Source organism: Sesamum indicum, linkage group LG6 (genome assembly GCF_000512975.1).
Source record: "Sesamum indicum cultivar Zhongzhi No. 13 linkage group LG6, S_indicum_v1.0, whole genome shotgun sequence".
In the NCBI taxonomy this organism is placed as follows: domain Eukaryota; kingdom Viridiplantae; phylum Streptophyta; class Magnoliopsida; order Lamiales; family Pedaliaceae; genus Sesamum; species Sesamum indicum.
In genome coordinates this window covers 706,001-728,139 of record NC_026150.1, presented here as the reverse complement: position 1 = coordinate 728,139, position 22,139 = coordinate 706,001, and the positions used below count along the sequence as shown (strand labels likewise).

The window sequence follows — 22,139 nt, the reverse complement described above, 5'->3', positions numbered from 1 at the left end:
CTGATCGAGGACGCGATCAATGAACTTCTGGGGAAGTCGTATGAGGAAGCTAAGAAATTCCTGAGGGCGGCGATTACCAGCATCGACGTGTGCGATACGCAGCTGAAAGCCAGCAACGACGAGGAGAAAGCGGAGAAGAAATCAGAGATAGAAATTGAGTGGTCTCAGGATTTGAGGGACTACAACGATTATCTCAAGGGCTTGTTGACGGCCGCACAGAACATTCTTAAGGCGGATTAATTAACGTGGAACTGATCAATTCATCCATAACATGCACAGGGTGATGAGTTTCTTTTTCCGCTTCCAATCATAAATTGTAAGGGAGCACGTGCATTACACGTGTTTTTGGAATACAAATAAATAAAAAAGTCTCTTTTGATTACACCCGATTTCATTACAATTAATTATTATATTTTATTAATAATTTTGGTACTGAAAGGAAATAAAAAATGAATAAATTAATCAAATATAAAATAAAATTATTTAAATATTCATAATTTTACACAATGCTGAAGTCCTATTATAGAGTACACGACCCAAAATACAATAAATAACTTTTTTTTATTAAAATATGAATAAATTACACGTTCAAGCACATCCTGCTTATATAAAATTGCCTCCTCAAATAATATAACACAAGCACTGTAATCTCCTTATATAACATTTAATACTAATCGATATTTGTAATTAATTCATTAATAATTAGTTTGCAAATGTAAAAAAAAATTATTTATTTCGATTTTATGGACAATTCCTTTGCAAGTTGCAACCAACACGTTGACCGAGGAGGTAATAAATGCGATTCTACCAAAAGCGTACAAGGATGGTAACAAGTACGTCAACGGTGCGGTTTCCATCACGAACATGTGCGATGCGCAGCTTAAAGGCAGAGAACATAACAGGGACAGACTCAGAAGCTGAGTGGCATAAGGGTAACAAGAAGTGCAGCTTAAGTGGACTTCAATTGAATTGAGGTGATATTTGAATTATATGTAAAGAAAATGAGTATTGTCCGTTCAATCATCATTATCATGAGGCTTTTATATTGTATTAATTGAAGATCGATATATAATCGCATATCGTCATCATTAATTAATTATATATCACATCATCATATTCCACATCAATTAATGGGTCGGGTTGAACTGTGGCCCAACCATGAACCGTAATGGGTTGACCCTGATGGCTGCCCAACTAATTAATAGTATAATTCTTGAGCTAAGCTGAGATGATTGAATTAATAACCTAATTCTTTGATGAGAATTAGGTTTAATAATGGCCGGTATCCATTGAATTTTTTTGTATTTGGATTTGAACTTACGACTTTCTCTTACTTAACCAATTAATTGATGGTGAAGCATCGAATTTAAAAATACTTACAAATATCGCTTTTTTTTTTAAATATTATTTAGTATTATTTTCAACCAACAACATTAACAAAGTATTCTTGTACTTTGATTTCTTATTAATTTTCTGAATAAACAATTGGAAGAATCTTGAATACAAAAAAATCAAAACAAAAAAAAGGATGCAGATGTAGAAGAATCGTGATCACAATAACCCTGCGGTATAGGGGGCCCCCGTTTGAGGTATCCAATCATCACCTAGCAAGAACGCGGACACAGTGAAATTAGCAGCATCAGTTTCATTGATGATATGAAATCCAGGCCACGTCACTCTCTGACTGGTGTTTGATCCCGGCCCTGAATTGTTAAACTCAGCGTAGTACGATGTGTTTAACGCAAAATCTCCAGACCAAATAGTCCACCCCGCCGGATTTATCAAACTGTCCATAAATGATTGCATGTAAACAGTTCTCGAGTATTCTTTCCAGGGCCGCCCGAGATAAGTCCTGATCGTGATATTACTGTTAGCCAAGTCGTCGGCAGCTCGAATCGTGCAATTCTGTATAGAAATTCCAGTGTTTTGGTTAGGATCAGTTCTGCCTTGAGCAGTGATCGCGTTGAACTGATTGGACATCGGCAGACGGGGGTAGAGGTTGCAGTTCTGGAAAACTACTGCCGCATTCCCGAAAATGAAGTCCACTGTGCCGTAGATATCACATTCCACGTAAAATTGCCTTAGGGAGTGTACGTAGAGTGTGTCTTGGTAGGCTTCGAAGCTACAGCTGTAAAATGTGGATAGGTCTGCCCCGTTTCGGACGGCTACAGCTTGGTGCTTGATTGCTCCGGCAGTGTTACGGAACGTTATGTTCACTGCAACGAAACCTGTCCCCACGACAGCTGCAAAAATTGATAAATGAAATAATTATGAATCACATTGTACCCGATGTGCATTAGCACAAACATATATAATTAATTTCACGTTCAGAAATGTGATATATGTATAGATATACTTACCGAAGCTTGAAGAATTGAATGTTGTCCATCCATCAACAACGCTGTGATTCCCAGTGATAATTGTTTGATTGATACCGTCGCCAATCATCATCAGGTACTTCTTGTTCTTACCAATGGACACGTATTCCTCGTACACCCCAGCAGTGATGTATATGAGGAAATACCCGCTGGTGCCATCAGTGTTATTCGGAGCAGCAGCCACAGCATCATTTATCGTCGTGAAATTCCCAGTCCCGTCCTGACTCACAATCACAATATCACTCACCAGAACCTGATTGTCACCGCTATCCGCCTGGAGCAGCCTCCTCTTGTTCACAGTGCTATAAATCGCCTGATTCCTGGCAGACATTTTCAGGTTCAAGCTCCCGTTTCGCATTTTCAGCTGCTTCCTGCCGGCGGGAATGCTGGAAGACGGCCTGCTTTTCTTCTTCGGCACCCACCCTTTAGTAAACAAAGCTAAAGAAACACTGTAAAGCCGGGTGTCGTTGGACAGCGGCGATAAAATGCCGTTCCTGACTCTCCAGGCCGAAGCTGTGGCCTGGAGGCCATCAATACACGTCTGCGTATTCGTTAATATAGCACTGAGGAGAGTTTGCACGTCGTCAGCTTCCAACACAGAGAGAGTCTTGGAAGTCTGGTCGACAATCTGGAAAGAGCTCATGAGATGATCGATATTGGATTCAGCTAAAAACTTGCAATCTTCCAGGGCCCGAACTGCAGTGATGGTTAATTGCTTGGACTTGCGAAGATACTTTTCGATGAGGGAAAGGAACTTTCGAGCGGCGGAGAGGGATTTACGGACTGAAAACCGGCCGTAATCGTAGACATTGGCGGAGGAGTTAGAGGAGGGAAGGACAGTGTTGCAGAAAGATGGGAATGGGGTGGACTTGCATAGTTTGGAAGGGGGAACAGGGGTTGCTGGCGGAGTATCAGCAGAGGTCTGAGAGAAGGAAATCGAAAGCAGGAAGAGAATGCAGAGTAAAGGGAATGCAGAAAAGAGCAGATTCTTTAGATGTTTCGCCATTGAAGTGAAGAAAATTTATTGGTATGTGAATTTTTATGGGTGGCTGTATTTATAAGGGAATTAGGGTATTGATTGTTAGAGGAGAGAAATAGTGCATAATAATGCGTGAAACATTAATTCTTATTATAAAAAGCAAATTGGATGTGTTAGTATATATTGTTCTGGAAAGTCAACTCCCCTTGGCTTTATTCTGAAACCGCGTAAGATCTCGTTTCAAGTTTAATGCCTTCTTGGCCGTGGACAAAGGGACCAACTCTTTTCTCCATTCTTTCTTTCTTTCTTTTCTTTTCTTTTTTTTTCCTTGTGTTTGGTTGTTGTTGGTGAATATACATATATATATATACATTGGGTAAAATTTAAATAAATTTATATCAATTTTGATTCTTCAATACGTGATCTATAAGGTAAGAAATCGTAAGAATTATATCATGAAGGTTTAATTATAATCATTTGACCCTCAAGTCTGTAAGATTATTTATAAGAGAGATATAGTAAAGGTTATAAGTAAGTAAAGATAGTAATTATTCGAAAAGCAATGATGATCGGAGAGTATAAATATAATTATCCATTATTTTTATATCATTCAAATTTAAATATTGATTTAGCAAATCAATCAATACATTCAAATGGGATAAATAAACAACAAACTGTTACAAAAAAATAGACATACATCTAAATTGATGAAACTTGAACTCACATCCAACATTTTGGTTGTGAAGATCCGATTAGCAAAATGAGTAGGCTGTTTCTCCTAAAACCCGTCCCAAAATTCCCAGACAATCTAAATAGTAGGATGATTGATCAGAAACCAAACCCGTTGACGAAAATGGCTAAATTTTATGTCTGAAATAATATTAAATATTAACACCTAATTCAGTTGACAATTAATGTGAAGCAAATATTCCTCATCCTAATTAAAATCTTGCCTACACGATAATAGGCGGCCATTAAATTGCAAAATATACCTATACATCTGGGTGTTAGGTTCAAATTTTGGCATTTTCCACTTGGATATATATATATATATATATTATCGATCAATATTTACAAAGAATAGAGTAAAAAGCAATTCTTCAACTCAATAAATGGCTTCTTGAGCCTAATTATAAAGTAGAATAATATAAATTTTGGGAAAAGAAGTGTGCAATCTTCCTGTAATATTGCAAATAAGCAAATTACTCTTTTTTTTAAAAAAAACAAAGTAATTTATCACCCTATACTTTTTAAAATGTAGTAATTTACCGTTCTGTATTTTTTAAAATAAAGCAATTTTACATCATTAGATAGGGAGATAAATTGCTATAATTTAAAAATCACAAGAAAATAAGTTGCTATTTCTTTTCATCATAAAAGAATAATTTATTCATTTACAATATCAACAAGAGATAAATTAAATCGAAACTTATAAATTCCTGGTCAAACTTTTAGCAACTCTAGAGTACGTACATTTGATGAATTTTAAAATAAACTCAAGAGGTTGGCCAAGTCAATGTAGTGGCATGTGAGTATATATGAAACAGGATTTTAAATATATTTATACTTTTCAAATATTATATACCCAACTCGACCACATTTTGATTGGATTGTCTTAATAACCAAACATTAATTAATTGAGACTGTGGAGTTGTAAAAAAATCATTTGAGTTCAATTTTTTTCAACCCCATATGTATAAATCAATCACTTTTTCGAATTTAATTGAAATTCAATTTGTTTAGAACGCATTTTTTTTTTATGAAGTGGTAAGTACATGAAATACCTTGATTCAATCAATATATTAATATTCAATTAGTACAGCAATATAACTACAAATTAATAATAAAATAAAGTGGTGGGAGTCTAATCCATGATCTCGAATTTATCTATAAATTTCAACTTTAACCACTGAATTAAAATATTATTGATTTCTAGAACGCACTTAGATTTACTACACTTGTGATAACGAGCTAGTTTATAAAATTTTAATCTTTTTTCGGCCTTAGAAGAGTAAAAAATCAGTTCATGTCATGCCACTTACATAGGCACATTCCATTAAATTTTAAAAAAAGAAAGGTTAAAATTGTATATATTATCATTTAATAATTAATAATGTATTTGGGGGTTTGACTTCAAACTGGAAACACGCTTACGATAGAGTACAAGTACGCTTCATCTAACGTTTGTCCACCTCACAACGTAGAAATTGGAATTTGCGCTTTGAAATTGTTGCGCTTCACAGCCTGGCGCTGTTTGCTTCACATTCTTCTTTTGCTGCTTCGCCTATGTAACAAAACCACCGACGCTTCTGAGATCTGAGTATTGAGTAGTGTCGGAAGTTGGGACTGTTGGAAAATAAAAGTTGAAATTTATAAGTGTTTGCAAATACTCTATTTCGCTGCCCTTTTGTATTAATAACCAGTTGGAGAGCCATCATCTATATATCATGTTTTTAAATATTATTCAAAATGATCAGTTTGTCACTTTGTTAGGTGTATTGTGGATCGATAATGATTAGCTTATAATGCATGATTTAATAAAAATAGTAATAATTTATTTTTTAATGTGATGTGTTGCGATTTAAGGTGTACAACGAATCAGTTAGAACAAAACCAATACGGATCAGTTTGAAAAAGTCGCGCTCACAATAAGTTTATTACTATTCATAGCTGGTCTTAGGGCTGTCCAGAACTGGATTCATTTTTAAACTCGGGCCTCAATCCATTGATGGCCTACTTGAAACCTAAATCAGACTCAAATTAAGCAATTTTTTTATTAGTTTAATTTGATTTTGAGTTTGATTAGCCCAATCCAATTCACTGAGCATCTCTGATTGCAATAATCAAATTGCATAACATTTCAACAGAATTTTGGTCCTTTATTGATCTACTTTAATGGACAGGAGACCTTTGAAAGACAAGATTTGGGTTAGTATGAAACCAGCCTAAGCCAACGTTGAAAATATAGGTAAAGTTCATTTTAATTCCCGATATTTAAGTTCAACTGCAGAACAGTCCTTGTCTTTTCAGTTCACTTCAAATTAGTCCTTTTGACAAGTAATTTTTCCAAATGATCCTTATAAAATTTTAATATTTTACAAAAAGTTATTTAATCCTTCACTTTTCATTTTCATTTTTAGTCCTTTTAACAAGTCATTTTTCCATATTACCCTTATAAAATTTTAATATTTTACAAAAGATTATTTAATCCTTCACTTTTGTAAATAGAAAATACTTAAAATTGGACATTATTTATATTAACATTTTAACTAACATATTCAATTTATTATTTATGTTCTAATTTAACAAGTTTTTTATTTTAATATTTTTTTCCTTAAACTTTTTTCTCTAACTTATTTATTCAAGTTCTCTTTTATTTGAAAAATTAAAGTTCGTCAAAAAATGTTATATTTATTTTCAAATTGCAAAATTAATAATGGCTTAAAATGATTTATTTTAAAAAAATAAAATAATTTATAAGGATAATATGGAAAAATTATCTACTAGAGGGACTAATTTAAAGTAAATAAAAAAGTATTTTGAAATTGAAATAAAATATGGGGAATTAAAATGAATAAATATAGAAATCTTAGCAAATATTAATACCAAAGACGCCTCATATTCCTTGATACACATTCAAAAACTTTTCAAATCTTATAAAATAACAGCCCCAACACAAACATAATACCTACCTCTAATACAAAACAATTCATTTTCTAGGGAAATTACATTGATACCCCTAAAATTAAACTAAACTACACAAACACCTCATGCCTTTTATAAAATTACAGCTAGATCCATCTCTACTTGGACTCTTTGGTCAGGTTGTTGATTGGGCCCAAAATGAGAATCCAGCTCCAAAACTCCCAACACCGCCTAATTTTAATTAATTAAGATGTCAGATTTTTATTTTTTTTAAAATAAATTTAAATATTGTTCCCAATTATCACTATACATAATTAGCACATATATCCTTTATCCAACATCAAAAACCTTAAAACAAATTACACCGGCAACAATTTCGATTTAAAATCTTATTTAATATTTTGAAATTTAAATCGTTCATCGAATCAGAAAATTAAATGGGTTATGGGTCACTGGTTCAACCGTTGTTACATCAGTGACGTCATATTTATATCATAAATAATTATTAATATTTTAAAAATAATATTAATATCCTTAACAACTTATCTTTTTTTTTTCTTTGACATTAATATAGTTCAATAGGATATAGAATATAATAAAATAAATTTAAAAATAAACTTATAAAGATCAAATACAAGAAACAATATTATACATTTTTAAATTTAACAGGAAATCAGATACACTAAATTATAGAAATAATCTAACAGTGATAGCAAAATTGAATTAAGACGAGAAATTATTAGGATTTTATATTTAAAAATAATTAAACTTAACGAAAATTATCCCAATTTAACAGAAATCATGCACATTTTTAAAAATAATCTATTATCATTTTAGAAATAACATAAAATTAGGGTATTTAACAAAAATAATACATATTTTAGAAGAAAAATTAAAGACTTTATCATCTATTGACACTTGATTGTTTGGTTCAACCAACCTAGTACCGGATCACACGGTTCACGGATTGAACCATTGAGTCGAAAGGTTTCATGGAAAAAAGCATTTGTTTGGTTCATCCGATTTTCTGTTTTCAACCAACCTGTTTTGTGGTACAATTGGGGGTCCGAACGTTCCAAACGTTCAGGCCAGGCTGGATTTTATTCTTATTACAAATTACACGGGCAATAATTAATTTTGTTCAAACACTACATATCTATATATTTGATATTAATGTATAGTGATTAGTAATAGGGGTTGGGACAATGTGCGAAAGGAGCGGAGTGGGATGCAGGGTCAGGACATGCACATGCAATTTGTTTATGTTTTATCCGATGTATATGCTGACTAATATGATCATTGATCTACTTAATTAATTTCAATAATTATGGTTTATAAATAATCTCTCTCTCTCTCTCTCTATATATATATAGAGAGAGAGAGAGAGGGAGAGAGATGCTGCTAACTTCAAATTAATTTCTAACGTTAGATTCTGACCAATTAATTGCTTTTTTTGAGACATCATTTTCAGTAACATGTTTCACTTAGAACATAATTGTCATGAGATACACATATATAAATGTTTTAATTCTATGATTATGAAAAATAATATCAATGGTTTCAGTAAAATTTTAATTGTTTTAAGGTTGGAGAAGCATTGATGTTATAAGTAATATATATAAAGTTTAAGATGTATCAAAAGAATTGTTTACTGTAATAGTAAATTTTTATTTATTGATATTATTTATCAGGAATAATTATTGTAATTGTCTTTGTTATGTATTGATATTTGACAATAAAAATTATAATCGAGTTATTTCAACTAATAATAGTTTATTGCTTCAAATTAAAAAAAAGAAGCATCCAGAGAATTGAGTTTCCAATTTTCTTCAACATACCATAACTCTTAGGGTATATTTGGGTTTAAAGAAATAATTTTATTAAAAAAACATAACTTAATTAGAATTGAATGCATAGAATTAATGCAAAAATGAAATAAACTTGAAATGCGAATTCTGTAATAGTTGGGGGGGAGCACCGGCATTAACATAAAAATTAAAAATGAAACCCAGAAAACATGGAGTATTAAAATTATTGGTACTATAAAAATATTGCAACGGTAAAACAATTAATACTGGATAATGAAATAATAATAAATTCAGATCAGAAATCAAATAAATATTGGAAACAGTAATAAAAATAAAGGCGCTTCTGCTCCATGTTGAGATTTACCTGTTTTTCTCAGATCTAAGACAAAATCCAGAAACAAACTCACCGTATAAATATCCCTCACCTTCACAAACTCTTCCCACTTCCAAAAATGTCTAAGTTGCTCTTCACTCTCCTCCCTCTCTCTGCTCTTCTCTTTCTCCTCACCCTCTTTTCCTTTAATAATTTTCGCCCCACATTTTTTGAAAATTACTCAAACTCCCCCAGAAAAATTCATGTTTACAGACACGTCCAAATAGCCAAATCCACATGTGAAGGCACATTGTACCCCGATCTCTGCGTCTCCACCGTCGCCGCCTTTCCGGAGCTCCGACGGAAGACACTGCCTGAGATTATTTCTGGCACTATTAACGTCACAATGAAGGAGGTCAGAGCCTCCGCCTCCAACTGCAGCAGCCTGCGTCGCAAGCTCATGAAGAAACTCGCGCCGCTCGATTTACAAGCTCTGGACGACTGTCTCGAGCTGTTCTCCGACACTGTCGGCGAGTTGAAGAGAATCCTCGCCGAGTTATCGGCCGGCAATTCCCCCGAAAAGTACTACGACGACTTGCAGACGCTCCTGAGCGGGGCGATGACGAATCAGGACACCTGCCTCGACGGATTCGCGTACAGCAAGAACAATACGCGCCAACTGATTCAAGGCAGGCTGAAGAGAATCACGAAACACATGAGCAACTCGCTCGCAATGGTTAAGAAGTTGAAGAAGAGGAGCAAGAAGAAGCCGGGACACGGCGAGGAGTTCCCGGAGTACGGGCAAATGAAAGATGGATACCCAACGTGGCTGAAGAAGAATGACCGAAGATTGCTGCAGACGGCGGCGAACGAAACGAAGTACGATCTGGTGGTGGCGCAAGACGGCAGCGGTAACTTTACCACCATTAATGAAGCATTGGACGCGGCTCCGAACAACAGCGACACGAGGTTCGTGATTTACATTAAGGGAGGAGCGTATTACGAGTACATCGAGGTGGTCAGGAAGAAGACAATGATCATGTTTTTGGGAGATGGGATTGGGAAAACATTGATTAAGGGGAACAGAAGCGTGGTGGATGGCTGGACTACCTTCCGATCTTCTACTGTTGGTGAGTTCAATATTTCTTTTTAAATTCATCATTCTTTCTCTCTCTCTCTCTCTCTCTATATATATATATATATATGTATTGCAGTGCTTGTTTTTACTAAGTACAGAGTGGAGGAGTAAATTAACAATTTTAAACTGGTAGATGCCAAAATATTGAATTATGGACCCATGCATGCATTAGCTAATTTATTGCGATACAGCAAATAAGTCTAAATTTCACGTACAGGATCTTGCAGTAGATTTGTCTAACTTACTTGCAAGCACCTTTACCGAGTCACTTCCAAATTTCTGCCGTATTTAATTTAATATATACACACATTAAATTATTATTTGATACAGAGATGTATATATATACATATGTTGTATAAGATACAAAATATAAAGACTGGATTTGTTTCTATGTTACCCCTCTTACTGCTAAGTATCACGGGTTTACGGACAGTGATGTTGGAATAATCCTGAATTATTGCAATATCATCTAGGGCTGGTGAATGAATTGCCATGATACTTGATACTAGTTTAATCATTCTGTCCTTTTTGTTGGTCATTTGCATTAAACCTCATTATCAAACCCGGAACTTCAAAGTTTTTATATCCTTACTAATTATTGACTGGGGTCTACTTACACTTTTCACATGATTTTTACTATTGTTAAATTTACATAAAATTTCTACTTTTGATTGAACCAAATTAATTATAAAATAAGTATGACTATATTCGTTATGTAATTCGTCATTCTTCGCCACTTAAACGACAAATATATTATACTTATTATATAATTCATTCAAATTCGACCAAACTCAATTTAATTTAGAATTTTTCTAAAACTCTTTGCATTAATTTGTTGTGGTTTATACATACATATATATATATGGATAAATAAATCTGACTATTACCTAGGATAATTTAAAAGATACTTGCTTATATTCTTACGAATGTTCAATTCGAACATCAAAGTGATGAAATTGACGTAGTGAGCAGGACGGTCCCATTTCTTGTACTAACACTACTACTTAAAGAAAGCCCTTTAGGACAAAACTCATATCACGCTTGTTAGATGATGGGGATACAATACATGGTCCCTAAAGTTTCTCCTCTTCCTACAAGGACTTCAAACTCTATTCTCTTTTTGTCTTTAACCATCCTATTCTTTCTTCTTCCATAATTCCTTATTGTAGTTCATGCATAATAAATTACCATAATAAAAATTGAAGAAAACTAAAATAAATAGTAAAGACAGTAGGAATAGAACTATCCTAATTGATTGAACATATCACCACTGAGAAAGTGTTGAAGAATGATTGTGGCATTGTCTATCGCTGATGCTGAATGATTCTCAAAGTGTCGGTGATCCAAGTAGGGCCCGGAATGCGTGTTTTACCAATAATAATGAGACAGTGATGGCTGATTAGGAAAATTTTAACCCGAACAATCTAAAGCAATTACACGATAAATATAATACTTTTACAGTATGATTGGTATATAATTAAAAAAAAAAGTAACTAATTATAAAATAAATATTTCACTCTTATTTTGTAATTGATTTGATTCGATTAAATCTTCAAGAATTAGTTCAGTTCAGATACTATACACATTGAGGGGTAGTTGGGATATTCCATTTATAGTATAAGGTAATAGATGAAGGTGTTTTCCTCAAGTGGGTCACATGTATATGGACCATTGCCTTGATTGGTCTTAATATCTCCTTGGAGTTCATTAAATTTTGGGCCCAATTCTTCTTCTCTTTTTCGTTTTATCGCGAATTTCCACACAAATAATGATAAAAGATTGGAGAAGGAGATAAAGAGGAAGAGCTTGCAAAAGCAGTGTTTTGTGGCTGACAGCTCACCTTTCTGCATGTGTTCTTCCCCCACGTTTTAATAGTACAATGCTTTATTTCATGCTTGAGTTGAATTGAATGATTTTTGGCTGCTAAATGGTCAAAATTATGGGCCATTACACATGTGAAAATTTTGAAATAATTTGTTTTCTTTCAAAATATTGCAGCTGTATTAGGAAACGGATTCATAGCCAAAGGCATTACCTTCGAGAACTACGCCGGCCCGAGCAAACACCAAGCAGTTGCTTTACGCAGCGGCGCCGATTTCTCGGCTTTCTATCAATGCAGCTTCGTTGCCTACCAGGACACGCTTTACGTTCACTCCCTCCGCCAATTCTACCGCGAATGCGACATCTACGGCACCATAGACTTCATCTTTGGAAACGCAGCCGTCGTATTCCAGAACAGCAACCTCTACGCCCGCCGACCCAACGACAACCAGCGGAACATCTTCACCGCCCAGGGAAGAGAAGATCCGAATCAGAACACCGGGATTTCCATCCTGAACTGCAAAGTCGCCGCCGCCGCCGATCTGATCCCCGTTCTATCGCAATTTAGAACGTTTTTGGGGCGACCGTGGAAACAGTATTCGAGGACTGTTTTTATGTACTCCAAGATGGAAAACGTGGTGGATCCTCAGGGGTGGTTGGAATGGAATGGCTCTTTTGCTCTGGATACGCTTTACTACGGAGAGTATATGAATCGGGGCCCCGGTTCGAATACCAGCGCCAGGGTTACGTGGCCGGGTTATCGGGTTATCAATAGTTCGACGGAGGCCAGCCAGTTCACCGTAGCGAACTTCATTCAGGGGAATCAGTGGCTGCCGGCTACTGCGATTCCGTTCTATCCTAATTTAACGGCGATTTCAGCTATCTAGGGTCCACCGGTTTATACAGGTGGATGGGGTGGGGTTTGTACACCGGATAGAGATGGGAATCTTGTAGTTTATTGAATTAGTATGTGAAATTTGTTTGGATTTAATTTGGGCTAAAATTTATCAAGTACGTACCACTTAATATGTTTTATTTTATTTTATTTTTTTAATATCAATGGTCAGATTGATAATTCCCAAGTCTAACCTAAGTCTTTTCTTCAAGATTTAAATTGAAAGTTTTACTTTAATTCACCAATAAAATTGAAACCTTTATGATTAATTAAAGTAGTCTCATTCTTAGTCTTTTAGTGAGTGAGAAATTGCACTTTTAATTTCATATAATAGAGGATGTTGCATTTGTGGTCCTTATTTTACGAATTCAGCACATTGAATCCACATACTAAAAATTAGTAATGTTTGGGATTAAAAATGCTATAATTCTATATTACGAAATCAAATCTGCAATACGTTTTTATTATGTGATAAAAAATGTTACACTTTTTATCTTATCCATATTATTATAAAGCAAAGGGGTCTAATAGATATAAAAGGATAGTTATCATACCACTTTGGTCAAATTTTTTAAATATAAAAAATACCCTTCAATTGAGCGCACGTATTTAACTTCCCAACTCATATTGAATTAACTATTTAATCACGTTTCTTGAGAAAACTCACTCCATGAGATTACTGCACTTAAAAATTAAATTTACTGCATGTGATGTTGTAAGACAATAACAAATTTTAATATACAACAAAAAGATTAATTATGAATTTTAATAAAATTATGCATTACTATATTGTGTGCCATGGTGTCTAGTGAAACCAAATGAAAGCGTGAGATGGAAAGTAGAAATTTTGTTTTAGCTAGGCCCAATTTTATCGAAAAAACAAAGGAGAAATGAATATGGGCCGAATAATATTATAATTAGGCAGCTTAGCATTGAGAAAAAGGCCCAAATATGAGATTGAATTATTAGAGGATGATGCAATAAATATGGATTGAGAAAAGAATGTGGACGTCACGGGCTGCCAACCACAATTAAAGATGAATCTGATGCTGCAGAAATGAAAAGGAGAGGGCCTGAAATTATTAAAATCTGATAGCAGCACAGCACAGCACATGGCTTCATTCGCCTTTAAGATAACACCCTCACGCTACCACTTCAAATCAACACTTTAACACCTCTTTTTTTCATATAAAACTCTTAACCACACCATATTGATTTTAGATCCCCTTCTTTCTACTATATTTTCTCCGCTACATATAACTGAGCTTGTTTGATAGGCTTTATAAGTCGTATCTTACTCGTTGAGATTGACATTCACCTGAATTCACTTTTAAAGATCTTACCCCACATTCTCCGTATGCTAAATACGTTTGTATGCCTTAGAATGACATTTCTCTAATAAGATTTGAATTTAAATTCTATATATATTATAATTGTCGTATAATTTACATAAATAGATGAATTCATGGAGACTATAACACTATTGCGATATAATTGATTGAAAATGTAGACAGACGTGAATTGTTGCCAGAAGAGCACATGGCATGAAATGGGCAACAGCTAACATTACGTATATATATATATACATGCTTGTATAACAATAGGCAGAAAAAAGAAAACGAATAAAAAAGCAAGTTAAAGAGATGTATGCATTTCAACAGTAACAATAATTGATCCCAATCAGTTAGATCATACATGCCATCCTCTGAAAAAGTGGTCACTTCTCCAAAATGATTGCTCGCAAAAGTACAACTATCAATATACTCATCTAGCTCTGTTACTTAATTGATATAAGCAAGCGTTTGGTTGTAGATGAAAATTTTGTGTGACTTATAAATTTTAAAATCTTTTCTAAGGGTCTTTTTTAGAACAACTTCGTGAAATTTGTATAAAGTCAAAACAGATAATAACTCGCGTTATATCGAGTCGTAAACAGCATCATTGGGCATCGTTAACTGTGAGAATGTGCCCATGTGTCTGTCTCAAACCCTTCGTTTGAGTGGATGGTAAGTAGGCAAGCATCTATTTTGGTTGCAAATAATGAGCTTGAGTAACTGATAATTTTCAAAATCGTCTTTCTTTGCAAAATATTTTTTCGAAAACAAATGTACTTTTATAGAATCATAGCCAACAATACATTATTAACATAAGCCTTTTTTCACTCACACCATGAATCCTTTTCTTTTCCCTTTCTGATATGGCCCATGAATCCTTTTCACCATGGACACTCATTGGTAGGAACTGAAAGAAAGCACAATGGAAATGAAGTTGAGGAGAAAATTAACATGGATCCAAGATGATGGGGTTTCCTTGGAAATTTGTGGGGAGGCAGCTTCTTCTTGATCATGTGTTCAAATCTTGCTAGGGTACTTGTTGATTAAAGTGTGCAGATTCATGCACATGCATGGGCTTGTTTTGGCACTTTTTGACTAACTCCCTCAACTTTGAGATTGCAACCGGATGTACCAATCCTTCTTCTCACATACTTTATTTTCTACCGCACCCTATTAATTGTTTACACTTCATAAATTCTCATTCTTCTGCCCCTCTTTCTTAGTTTCTCCATACCCGAGTTCCTAAAATATGGGAATTGAGTTATTAAAGAAAAAGAACACATGCAATGTTGAATTACGTCTTCTTAGTGTAATTATTGATTACGTTCATCTTTTTATGAGATTAAATGCTAATTAATATTATAATCCAAGAATTATAGGACTGTAATCCTAAGAAATGGAGTTAATTAATTGTAAAAAAATATTTCTAAAGTCTGAAACTTTGAACTATGTTTTTTTAAAATATTAAAAAGAATTGATATAATGAATATTTAAACAAATACAATCAATTAATTCGATTAAATCCAAGAAAAGTGAAGAGTTTGCATCTGTAAAAAATTAACCTTAATGGAAAAATGACCCTACACATTTCCTATTCTACTATGGGTTAGAACTTAGAAGTAAATTTCTTGTCACAATTTACAATGAAAGATAGTAATTGTAACTATAGGAATGTTGTTACGTTAACAGATGATGATCCCACAATGGTGAAAAATCCTGTACACAGGCTAAGGTTTGTCGTAATCCAACCGTTGCATAAGTAATTATAATAATTAATTACAAGTATTAGTTGTGATATTTAGATTCATAATTTCATTACTAATTATGCAAATGCACAGGTAGGTGACATTGCTCAAAGCCAAATGGCTCATGGACTTATTAATTAGACTCACTTAACAAAACAAATGAGTAAAAATGCAGAGACGTTGCCAACTATTAATTATTATACCTTAGGGAAAAGAGAATGTCTTGACAATAATTACCAGTACAAACCGAAGCTGGGAAGTGAGGATCCGGCGTTGTTTGGTTTATAAATACTGCAGAGTGAGGAGAGCTTCCTCACTGCGGCTTTTGGGTTGGTTGGTTTGGGTTTGTGTTTTTGCACTGTTGGCACCATACAAATGGCTGCTTCCTCTTCAAAAGCTCTGCTTCTTCTTGTTTTTCTGCTTTGTTCCCCGCAACTTTTCTGCAATGCTTACCCTGCCAAACACAGCCACCACCGCCACCCTCGATTTACCTCTCATAACTATAGGGATGCCCTCACAAAATCCATTATGTTTTTTGAGGGCCAGAGATCAGGAAAACTCCCTTCTAACCAGAGAATCACTTGGAGGAAAGACTCTGGTCTTTCTGATGGCTCTGCCATGAATGTATGTTTGTGTTTTCTCTTTCATTTTTTGGCCTTACAAAAGGGTCATTTTCTTGAGCATTTCTTGTGAAAAGGGATAGATTTGAAGTGGGTTTTCTCTGTTAATGTGGCATAAAATTGCAATGCATTCTCTTGTTTTGTTTGTTGGAGTTCTTTGGCTTAGAAAACGCAACTTTTTAGTGGGTTTTGCTTGTTTTTGGCCTCAAATAGTGCTCCATTTTCCCTTGTATAAGGGAAAGATTAAAGAGGGTTTTGTTTTCTGACCTTGGGGTTGAAATGTAAATGCAGGTTGATTTGGTTGGAGGGTACTACGATGCAGGGGACAATGTGAAGTTTGGGTTCCCAATGGCTTTCACCACCACTATGCTTTCATGGAGTGTGATTGAGTTTGGTGGGCTTATGAAAGGAGAGTTGCAGAATGCGAGGGAAGCCATTCGCTGGGCTACTGACTATCTCCTCAAAGCCACTGTTCATCCAGACACCATTTATGTTCAGGTTAGTCATTCTTTTGCTACTTACCCTATTTCAGAACAGGCACTTCCATGAACTAAGCAGAAGAAACGAGCACACTTAGAACTTAGGAGGGGAAAAAAACAGGTGAAAATGACCATAAAACTGAGATCTTGATTTCGTGAATAATATCATAGGTGGGAGATGCGAAGAAGGATCATGCTTGCTGGGAGAGGCCTGAAGATATGGACACTCCAAGAAGCGTGTTTAAGATAGACAAAAATACTCCAGGGACTGAGGTTGCCGCTGAAACCGCCGCAGCTCTTGCAGCTGCTTCCTTAGTCTTCAGAAAATGTGACCCTAATTACTCCAAGATCTTGGCCAGAAGGGCCACCAGGGTATATATTATACTATTCTGAAAATCTTAATTCATCTTGATTTTCATGGAGAAGTTAATGTATTTGTGAACAAGGTTTCTTATCTTACATTGGGTTCTTCAGGTGTTTGAGTTTGCTGATAAGTACAGAGGTGCATACAGTGTTGGCCTCAAACCATACGTCTGCCCCTACTATTGTGATTTTTCCGGGTACCAGGTAAAATCTTTTTCAGTCTTGGAAGTTTTCCATATTGTGCGACAAGTCCAATACGAGGCCAAATCTGAATAGGTTAAAAAATTTCCCCTGTTTTATAAACAGGAGACGAGATTAATATTAGTTTTCGGCAATTATAACTGTTTGCAGGATGATCTCTTGTGGGCTGCTGCTTGGTTACATAAAGCCACCAAGAGTCCAACTTACCTCAGCTACATTCAAGCCAATGGCCTGACCCTTGGAGCTGATGAATCTGACTATACATTTGGATGGGACAACAAGCATGTTGGTGCCCGAATTCTTCTCTCCAAGGTAACAAATCAAATGTAGTCGTTAGTCAGTAATTCTACATAATCAATGGTAGTCCCAGTTGAAGTTTTGAGATGATGATGTTATTACAACATTTGTGTTTCTCAAATTTCAGGCATTTCTTCTCCAGAATGTTCAGCCCCTCCATGATTACAAAAGTCATGCAGATAGCTACATTTGTTCTCTAATTCCAGGAACCCCCTTTTCCACTGCTCAGTTCACGCCAGGTCCATATCCATTTCCTTAGTGCCTTTACTACCCCACCCCGCCAGGGAACAAAACTCCCCTCTTAAAATTCTCAAACTTGATAAACTTACAGAGATGAGGAATTAATATTTTGTCAGGTGGACTTTTGTTCAAGATGAACGATAGTAACATGCAGTATGTAACATCGACCGCTTTCCTGCTCGTGACCTATGCAAAATACTTGACCTCTTCCGAGAAGATTGTGAATTGTGGCGGCCACATTATCACCCCGAAGAAGCTGAGAACATTTGCCCAGAAACAGGTGTCGATATAGTTCCCATTTTGCTGATTTTCAGGAAATCATTCGACTTTAACTATATTGATCGTGATGATGTCGGATTTGCGCAGGTGGATTATTTACTTGGTGACAATCCTTTGAAGATGTCATTCATGGTTGGGTATGGTCCGAGGTACCCCTTGAGGATCCACCACAGGGGATCGTCTCTGCCGTCCGTGGCTGCACATCCTTCCAAGATTCAGTGTTCCTCCGGCTTCAGCATCATGGATTCTCAATCCCCCAACCCGAACATCTTGACGGGAGCTGTAGTTGGTGGACCGGATCAAAACGATCGGTTCCCGGACCAACGATCAGATTACGAGCAATCAGAACCAGCCACTTACATCAATGCGCCCCTTGTTGGAGCTTTGGCTTATCTCGCACACTCATTTGGCCAACTCTAAGGAATGTGACATTAGTATCTATCTATGTTTCTTTAAGAGAGCCAAACGTATACGTATTAGTGGTGTTTTTGGCTCTTTTTTTATATATATTAAAAAAAAAAAACTATTTCGTGCGTCCATGAATGTAGCATTAGTTGAGAAGTGGTGTGTGTTGGGTGCAATGGCCGAGACTCGACAGATCTCGAGCTTTGTGGCGTTGAGTTGTACACTATTTCAGTAACAAGTTTGATGATTGAAATGCGACTTTCGCGTGCCCGAAACGGCGCATAATTACCTTTTATTTGCATTGCCCATTGAGCTAGTTTAGTCATATGCAATTGTAGTAACTGGATAAAGAGGTAAAAAAAATATGAAGCGGGCGTTCACCAATAGAAATGTGGAACGTGTGGGATTCCCTCAGGATAAAAAGCTGAGTACTGGCATTGGTTGGTTGGGAAGCCCCAGATATTGACCGTTGAATGGAAGTGGCGGGTAATGAATGATGGGAGTGGAGGGAAAATCAAAATCCATAGCATAAATGTAGGTAGAGTATTAGTTTAATGGGTATTGAGAGGTGTAGCATGTGAGTTTTGTATTGTACCGATATTGGTGAGACTAGTGGTCAAAAGGCTGCATCCGCCGCAGTCCTGTCAGTAGCTGATTTGGGTCTGGGGCGTATGAATAATAGCTGGCCCATGTGGCTCACGCTTTCCACATTACGAGCCTCGGTCAGAGGCCGGTCACTTGTTGTAGAGGCCCAAATAAAGTGTTAACAGCACAAAAGTGATACTGCATACTTTTATCATTTCTTACAATCTTTCTTTAAAGTAGCAGCGCAATTGAACCAACTATTTGCTCCATCCAGTCCACAGGAGAAAGGGAAGAAACAAATACATAACACCACCACCCTCGTTATTCATTCATCTCTGTGGAACTTATTTTAAGCTGATGGCTGGAGCACTGACTGCAGACCCTCATTACTCTTCTAAGCTGAACCATCAACCCCAGCCAAAGGAACAGATTTTACCTGAAAACAGCCAGAGCAGTTGTAATATAAGCATCATCATCTCATACCCTGATAGAAACTACAGCCAGATTGCTGTTTTTTTTTATGAATCTTGGAGCTTATAACCATAAACTGCATTCCGACAACTCACCAGGTTGCGGAATTTGAGAATGTAGAACATCTCAAGATAGCGACGAGTTTCACGCCTCTCCAGCTTCGATACGTGTTTCCAGAAGCCGTATACGCCGGCCAATGTCATCAGCCTTTCTGAGTAAATCTTCCATGTATACCTTCATCAAAATAGGATTTCCATGATGTCTGTAAATGAAGAAATGATCCTAGGAACAGAATTAATTCAAGATTCTTTCCATGCATAAAACACATACCTCTCCTGGATTCTTTGAAGACCTCCTTTAGATATATTGACCCAGTAATCTGGATCTTCACTGCATTTTTGGAAGAAATCTGCCATAAGGACAGAAGCCTTGTCCGGATGATACGGGTCTATATGGAACCCTGATATACCATCTTGGATAATCTCCAGCGGACCTCCATGGCAGGTTGCAAAAGTCGGAAGGCCACAGGTCATCGCCTCAACCACCGTCAGCCCAAAAGCTTCATACAAAGCAGGCTAAAGAAATAAAGTATTATATATAACTTGCTGGGATATTGCTAACTTGTAATAACAGACATGATTTCCGAATATTGTACCTGAACGAAAATGCCTCTCTTGTCAGCTATGTAGCGGTAGAGTTCACCGTTGCGTGCTCGATTCGTTTGTGCTGCTATCCATCTCAGCTGGCCTTCCAAATTGTATTGCTTAATGAGAGCATGCATCTTCTCGATTTCTGATATTTCTTCTCTGTCACTCGATTGTTTTACATCTAGGTAACCAGCCACCACCACAAGATTAGCCAATTCCCTTAGCTTGGTATTTTTACCATACAGCTCCACCAGTCCTGTTATGTTTTTAACTCGGTCGAGCCTCGCCATGGAGAAGATTATGGGCTTTGATGGATCCTCCAATACACCACTGTCGGGGGAAAATGGACAATAAGGTAACTCATTTGAGTCTCATTCATAGTAAACAACTGAAATTTAATGAGAAATTAACAGGGGACTCACATTCTTTCGAATTTCACTTACATGTGCTCAGCATTCTGCTCAGGATCATAGATAAGCTTTTCAAGGGATTCATGGAGAGAAGTCAGTCTTCTTTCCTTCTCTGAATATGGAAAGTATATGCAATCATCCGCTCCAGGGGAGACTATGTTGAACTTAGGATCAAAGACATCAATACCGTGGACGACACGGTATAAACCTGGCAGAGTGAAAGATGAGTGGCTCTCATACTGGCCTACAGTATTTTTCCTGAAAGCGAAATTTGCAAGCTACATTAGTTGAGATGTTACACTACTATCCGTTAATGTCAGGACGTATCCACTTTATTAGCCAGCATATAAGAGAGATCCGAGTTGCTTGCAAAACACACAGTTGCAGGATTTTAGGTGATCCAATAGAAATGGTAGACAAATGACAGGCGTGAAAAGTAAAATAGACCATGCAAGAATTTAAACTTATCAACATTAACAAAGCAAAAATGAGTTGCTTACGTTCCAGCGATTTCTTGGTATGTGCTGGTTATTATAAAATCTGAATGATTCATGGCTAGTAGATCGGCAGTGAACTGGCATGAAAAGTGGTACTTCTCGTCAAACTTCTTCCAATATATGTCGGAATCTGGATATTTTGTTTTTTCCAGGGCATGCGCAATGGTGCACTGCAACAGAGAAGGAGAAAAAGCTTATCTACTGCAAAAACTTCATCCAAACAAATGAACATCAATTTTACCTCTGTGACTCCCATCTTATGAGATAATAAGGAAGCCACCAGGTTTCCATCACTGTAGTTGCCAATAATTAGATCCGGTATAGCCTGCATCTCGGCAGCAATTTCATTTGCCGAATCCTGAGCAGAAAACACGGTAATCGAGCTAATTAGCAATAATGTTATTCCCACTGCAGAGTAGATTCACATATAAGAATGCCCGTCAAAATCTTTAAACAAACAAGGAAAATATACAATCACCAAAAGCATTCAATGAGAAAACCTCGACCTTGAAGCTCCAAACCAACCAACTAAAATTCCATTATATCAACACTTTATGGAAATGCTTTTATGCCGTAATGAACTACCCAT

General features: G+C 36.1%; 4 protein-coding genes across 4 annotated transcripts in view; 2 read left to right on the top strand and 2 right to left on the bottom strand.

The window, feature by feature from the left end:
* On the bottom strand, nucleotides 1,446-3,418 carry LOC105163348 (probable pectinesterase/pectinesterase inhibitor 7). The gene is made up of 2 exons (XM_011081661.2): nucleotides 2,361-3,418; nucleotides 1,446-2,243 (listed from the first exon to the last, which is right to left on the bottom strand). The coding sequence occupies exons 1-2, from the start codon at nucleotides 3,382-3,384 to the stop codon at nucleotides 1,552-1,554; spliced, it is 1,716 nt and encodes a 571-aa protein (XP_011079963.1). The 5' UTR covers nucleotides 3,385-3,418; the 3' UTR covers nucleotides 1,446-1,551.
* LOC105163103 (pectinesterase) lies at nucleotides 9,130-13,112 on the top strand. The gene is made up of 2 exons (XM_011081327.2): nucleotides 9,130-10,253; nucleotides 12,260-13,112. The coding sequence occupies exons 1-2, from the start codon at nucleotides 9,263-9,265 to the stop codon at nucleotides 12,967-12,969; spliced, it is 1,701 nt and encodes a 566-aa protein (XP_011079629.1). The 5' UTR covers nucleotides 9,130-9,262; the 3' UTR covers nucleotides 12,970-13,112.
* On the top strand, nucleotides 16,287-19,235 carry LOC105163102 (endoglucanase 17). The gene is made up of 8 exons (XM_011081326.2): nucleotides 16,287-16,680; nucleotides 16,968-17,174; nucleotides 17,327-17,527; nucleotides 17,630-17,722; nucleotides 17,870-18,031; nucleotides 18,144-18,255; nucleotides 18,373-18,536; nucleotides 18,623-19,235. The coding sequence occupies exons 1-8, from the start codon at nucleotides 16,432-16,434 to the stop codon at nucleotides 18,953-18,955; spliced, it is 1,521 nt and encodes a 506-aa protein (XP_011079628.1). The 5' UTR covers nucleotides 16,287-16,431; the 3' UTR covers nucleotides 18,956-19,235.
* The window catches only part of LOC105163347 (sucrose synthase 2), a gene marked incomplete in the record, with an annotated part of 5,609 nt that continues 3,166 nt past the window's right edge, over nucleotides 19,697-22,139 (bottom strand). The window contains 7 exon segments of the mRNA XM_011081660.2: nucleotides 19,697-19,961; nucleotides 20,092-20,230; nucleotides 20,327-20,571; nucleotides 20,652-20,973; nucleotides 21,087-21,311; nucleotides 21,554-21,720; nucleotides 21,792-21,910. Of these exon segments, the coding sequence (XP_011079962.2) occupies nucleotides 19,920-19,961; nucleotides 20,092-20,230; nucleotides 20,327-20,571; nucleotides 20,652-20,973; nucleotides 21,087-21,311; nucleotides 21,554-21,720; nucleotides 21,792-21,910 (1,259 nt within the window).

Excerpts from the sequence above, each read along its gene's own strand:
- LOC105163348 (XM_011081661.2), bottom strand. The coding sequence starts at position 3,384 with ATGGCGAAACATCTAAAGAATCTGCTCTTTTCTGCATTCCCTTTACTC. Across the intron at positions 2,244-2,360 it reads ATTCAATTCTTCAAGCTTCG|CTGTCGTGGGGACAGGTTTC; the intron begins GTAAGTATATCT and ends CAATTTTTGCAG.
- LOC105163103 (XM_011081327.2), top strand. The coding sequence starts at position 9,263 with ATGTCTAAGTTGCTCTTCACTCTCCTCCCTCTCTCTGCTCTTCTCTTT. Across the intron at positions 10,254-12,259 it reads CTTCCGATCTTCTACTGTTG|CTGTATTAGGAAACGGATTC; the intron begins GTGAGTTCAATA and ends AAAATATTGCAG.
- LOC105163102 (XM_011081326.2), top strand. The coding sequence starts at position 16,432 with ATGGCTGCTTCCTCTTCAAAAGCTCTGCTTCTTCTTGTTTTTCTGCTT. Across the intron at positions 17,723-17,869 it reads GTGATTTTTCCGGGTACCAG|GATGATCTCTTGTGGGCTGC; the intron begins GTAAAATCTTTT and ends AACTGTTTGCAG. Across the intron at positions 18,537-18,622 it reads GAACATTTGCCCAGAAACAG|GTGGATTATTTACTTGGTGA; the intron begins GTGTCGATATAG and ends GGATTTGCGCAG.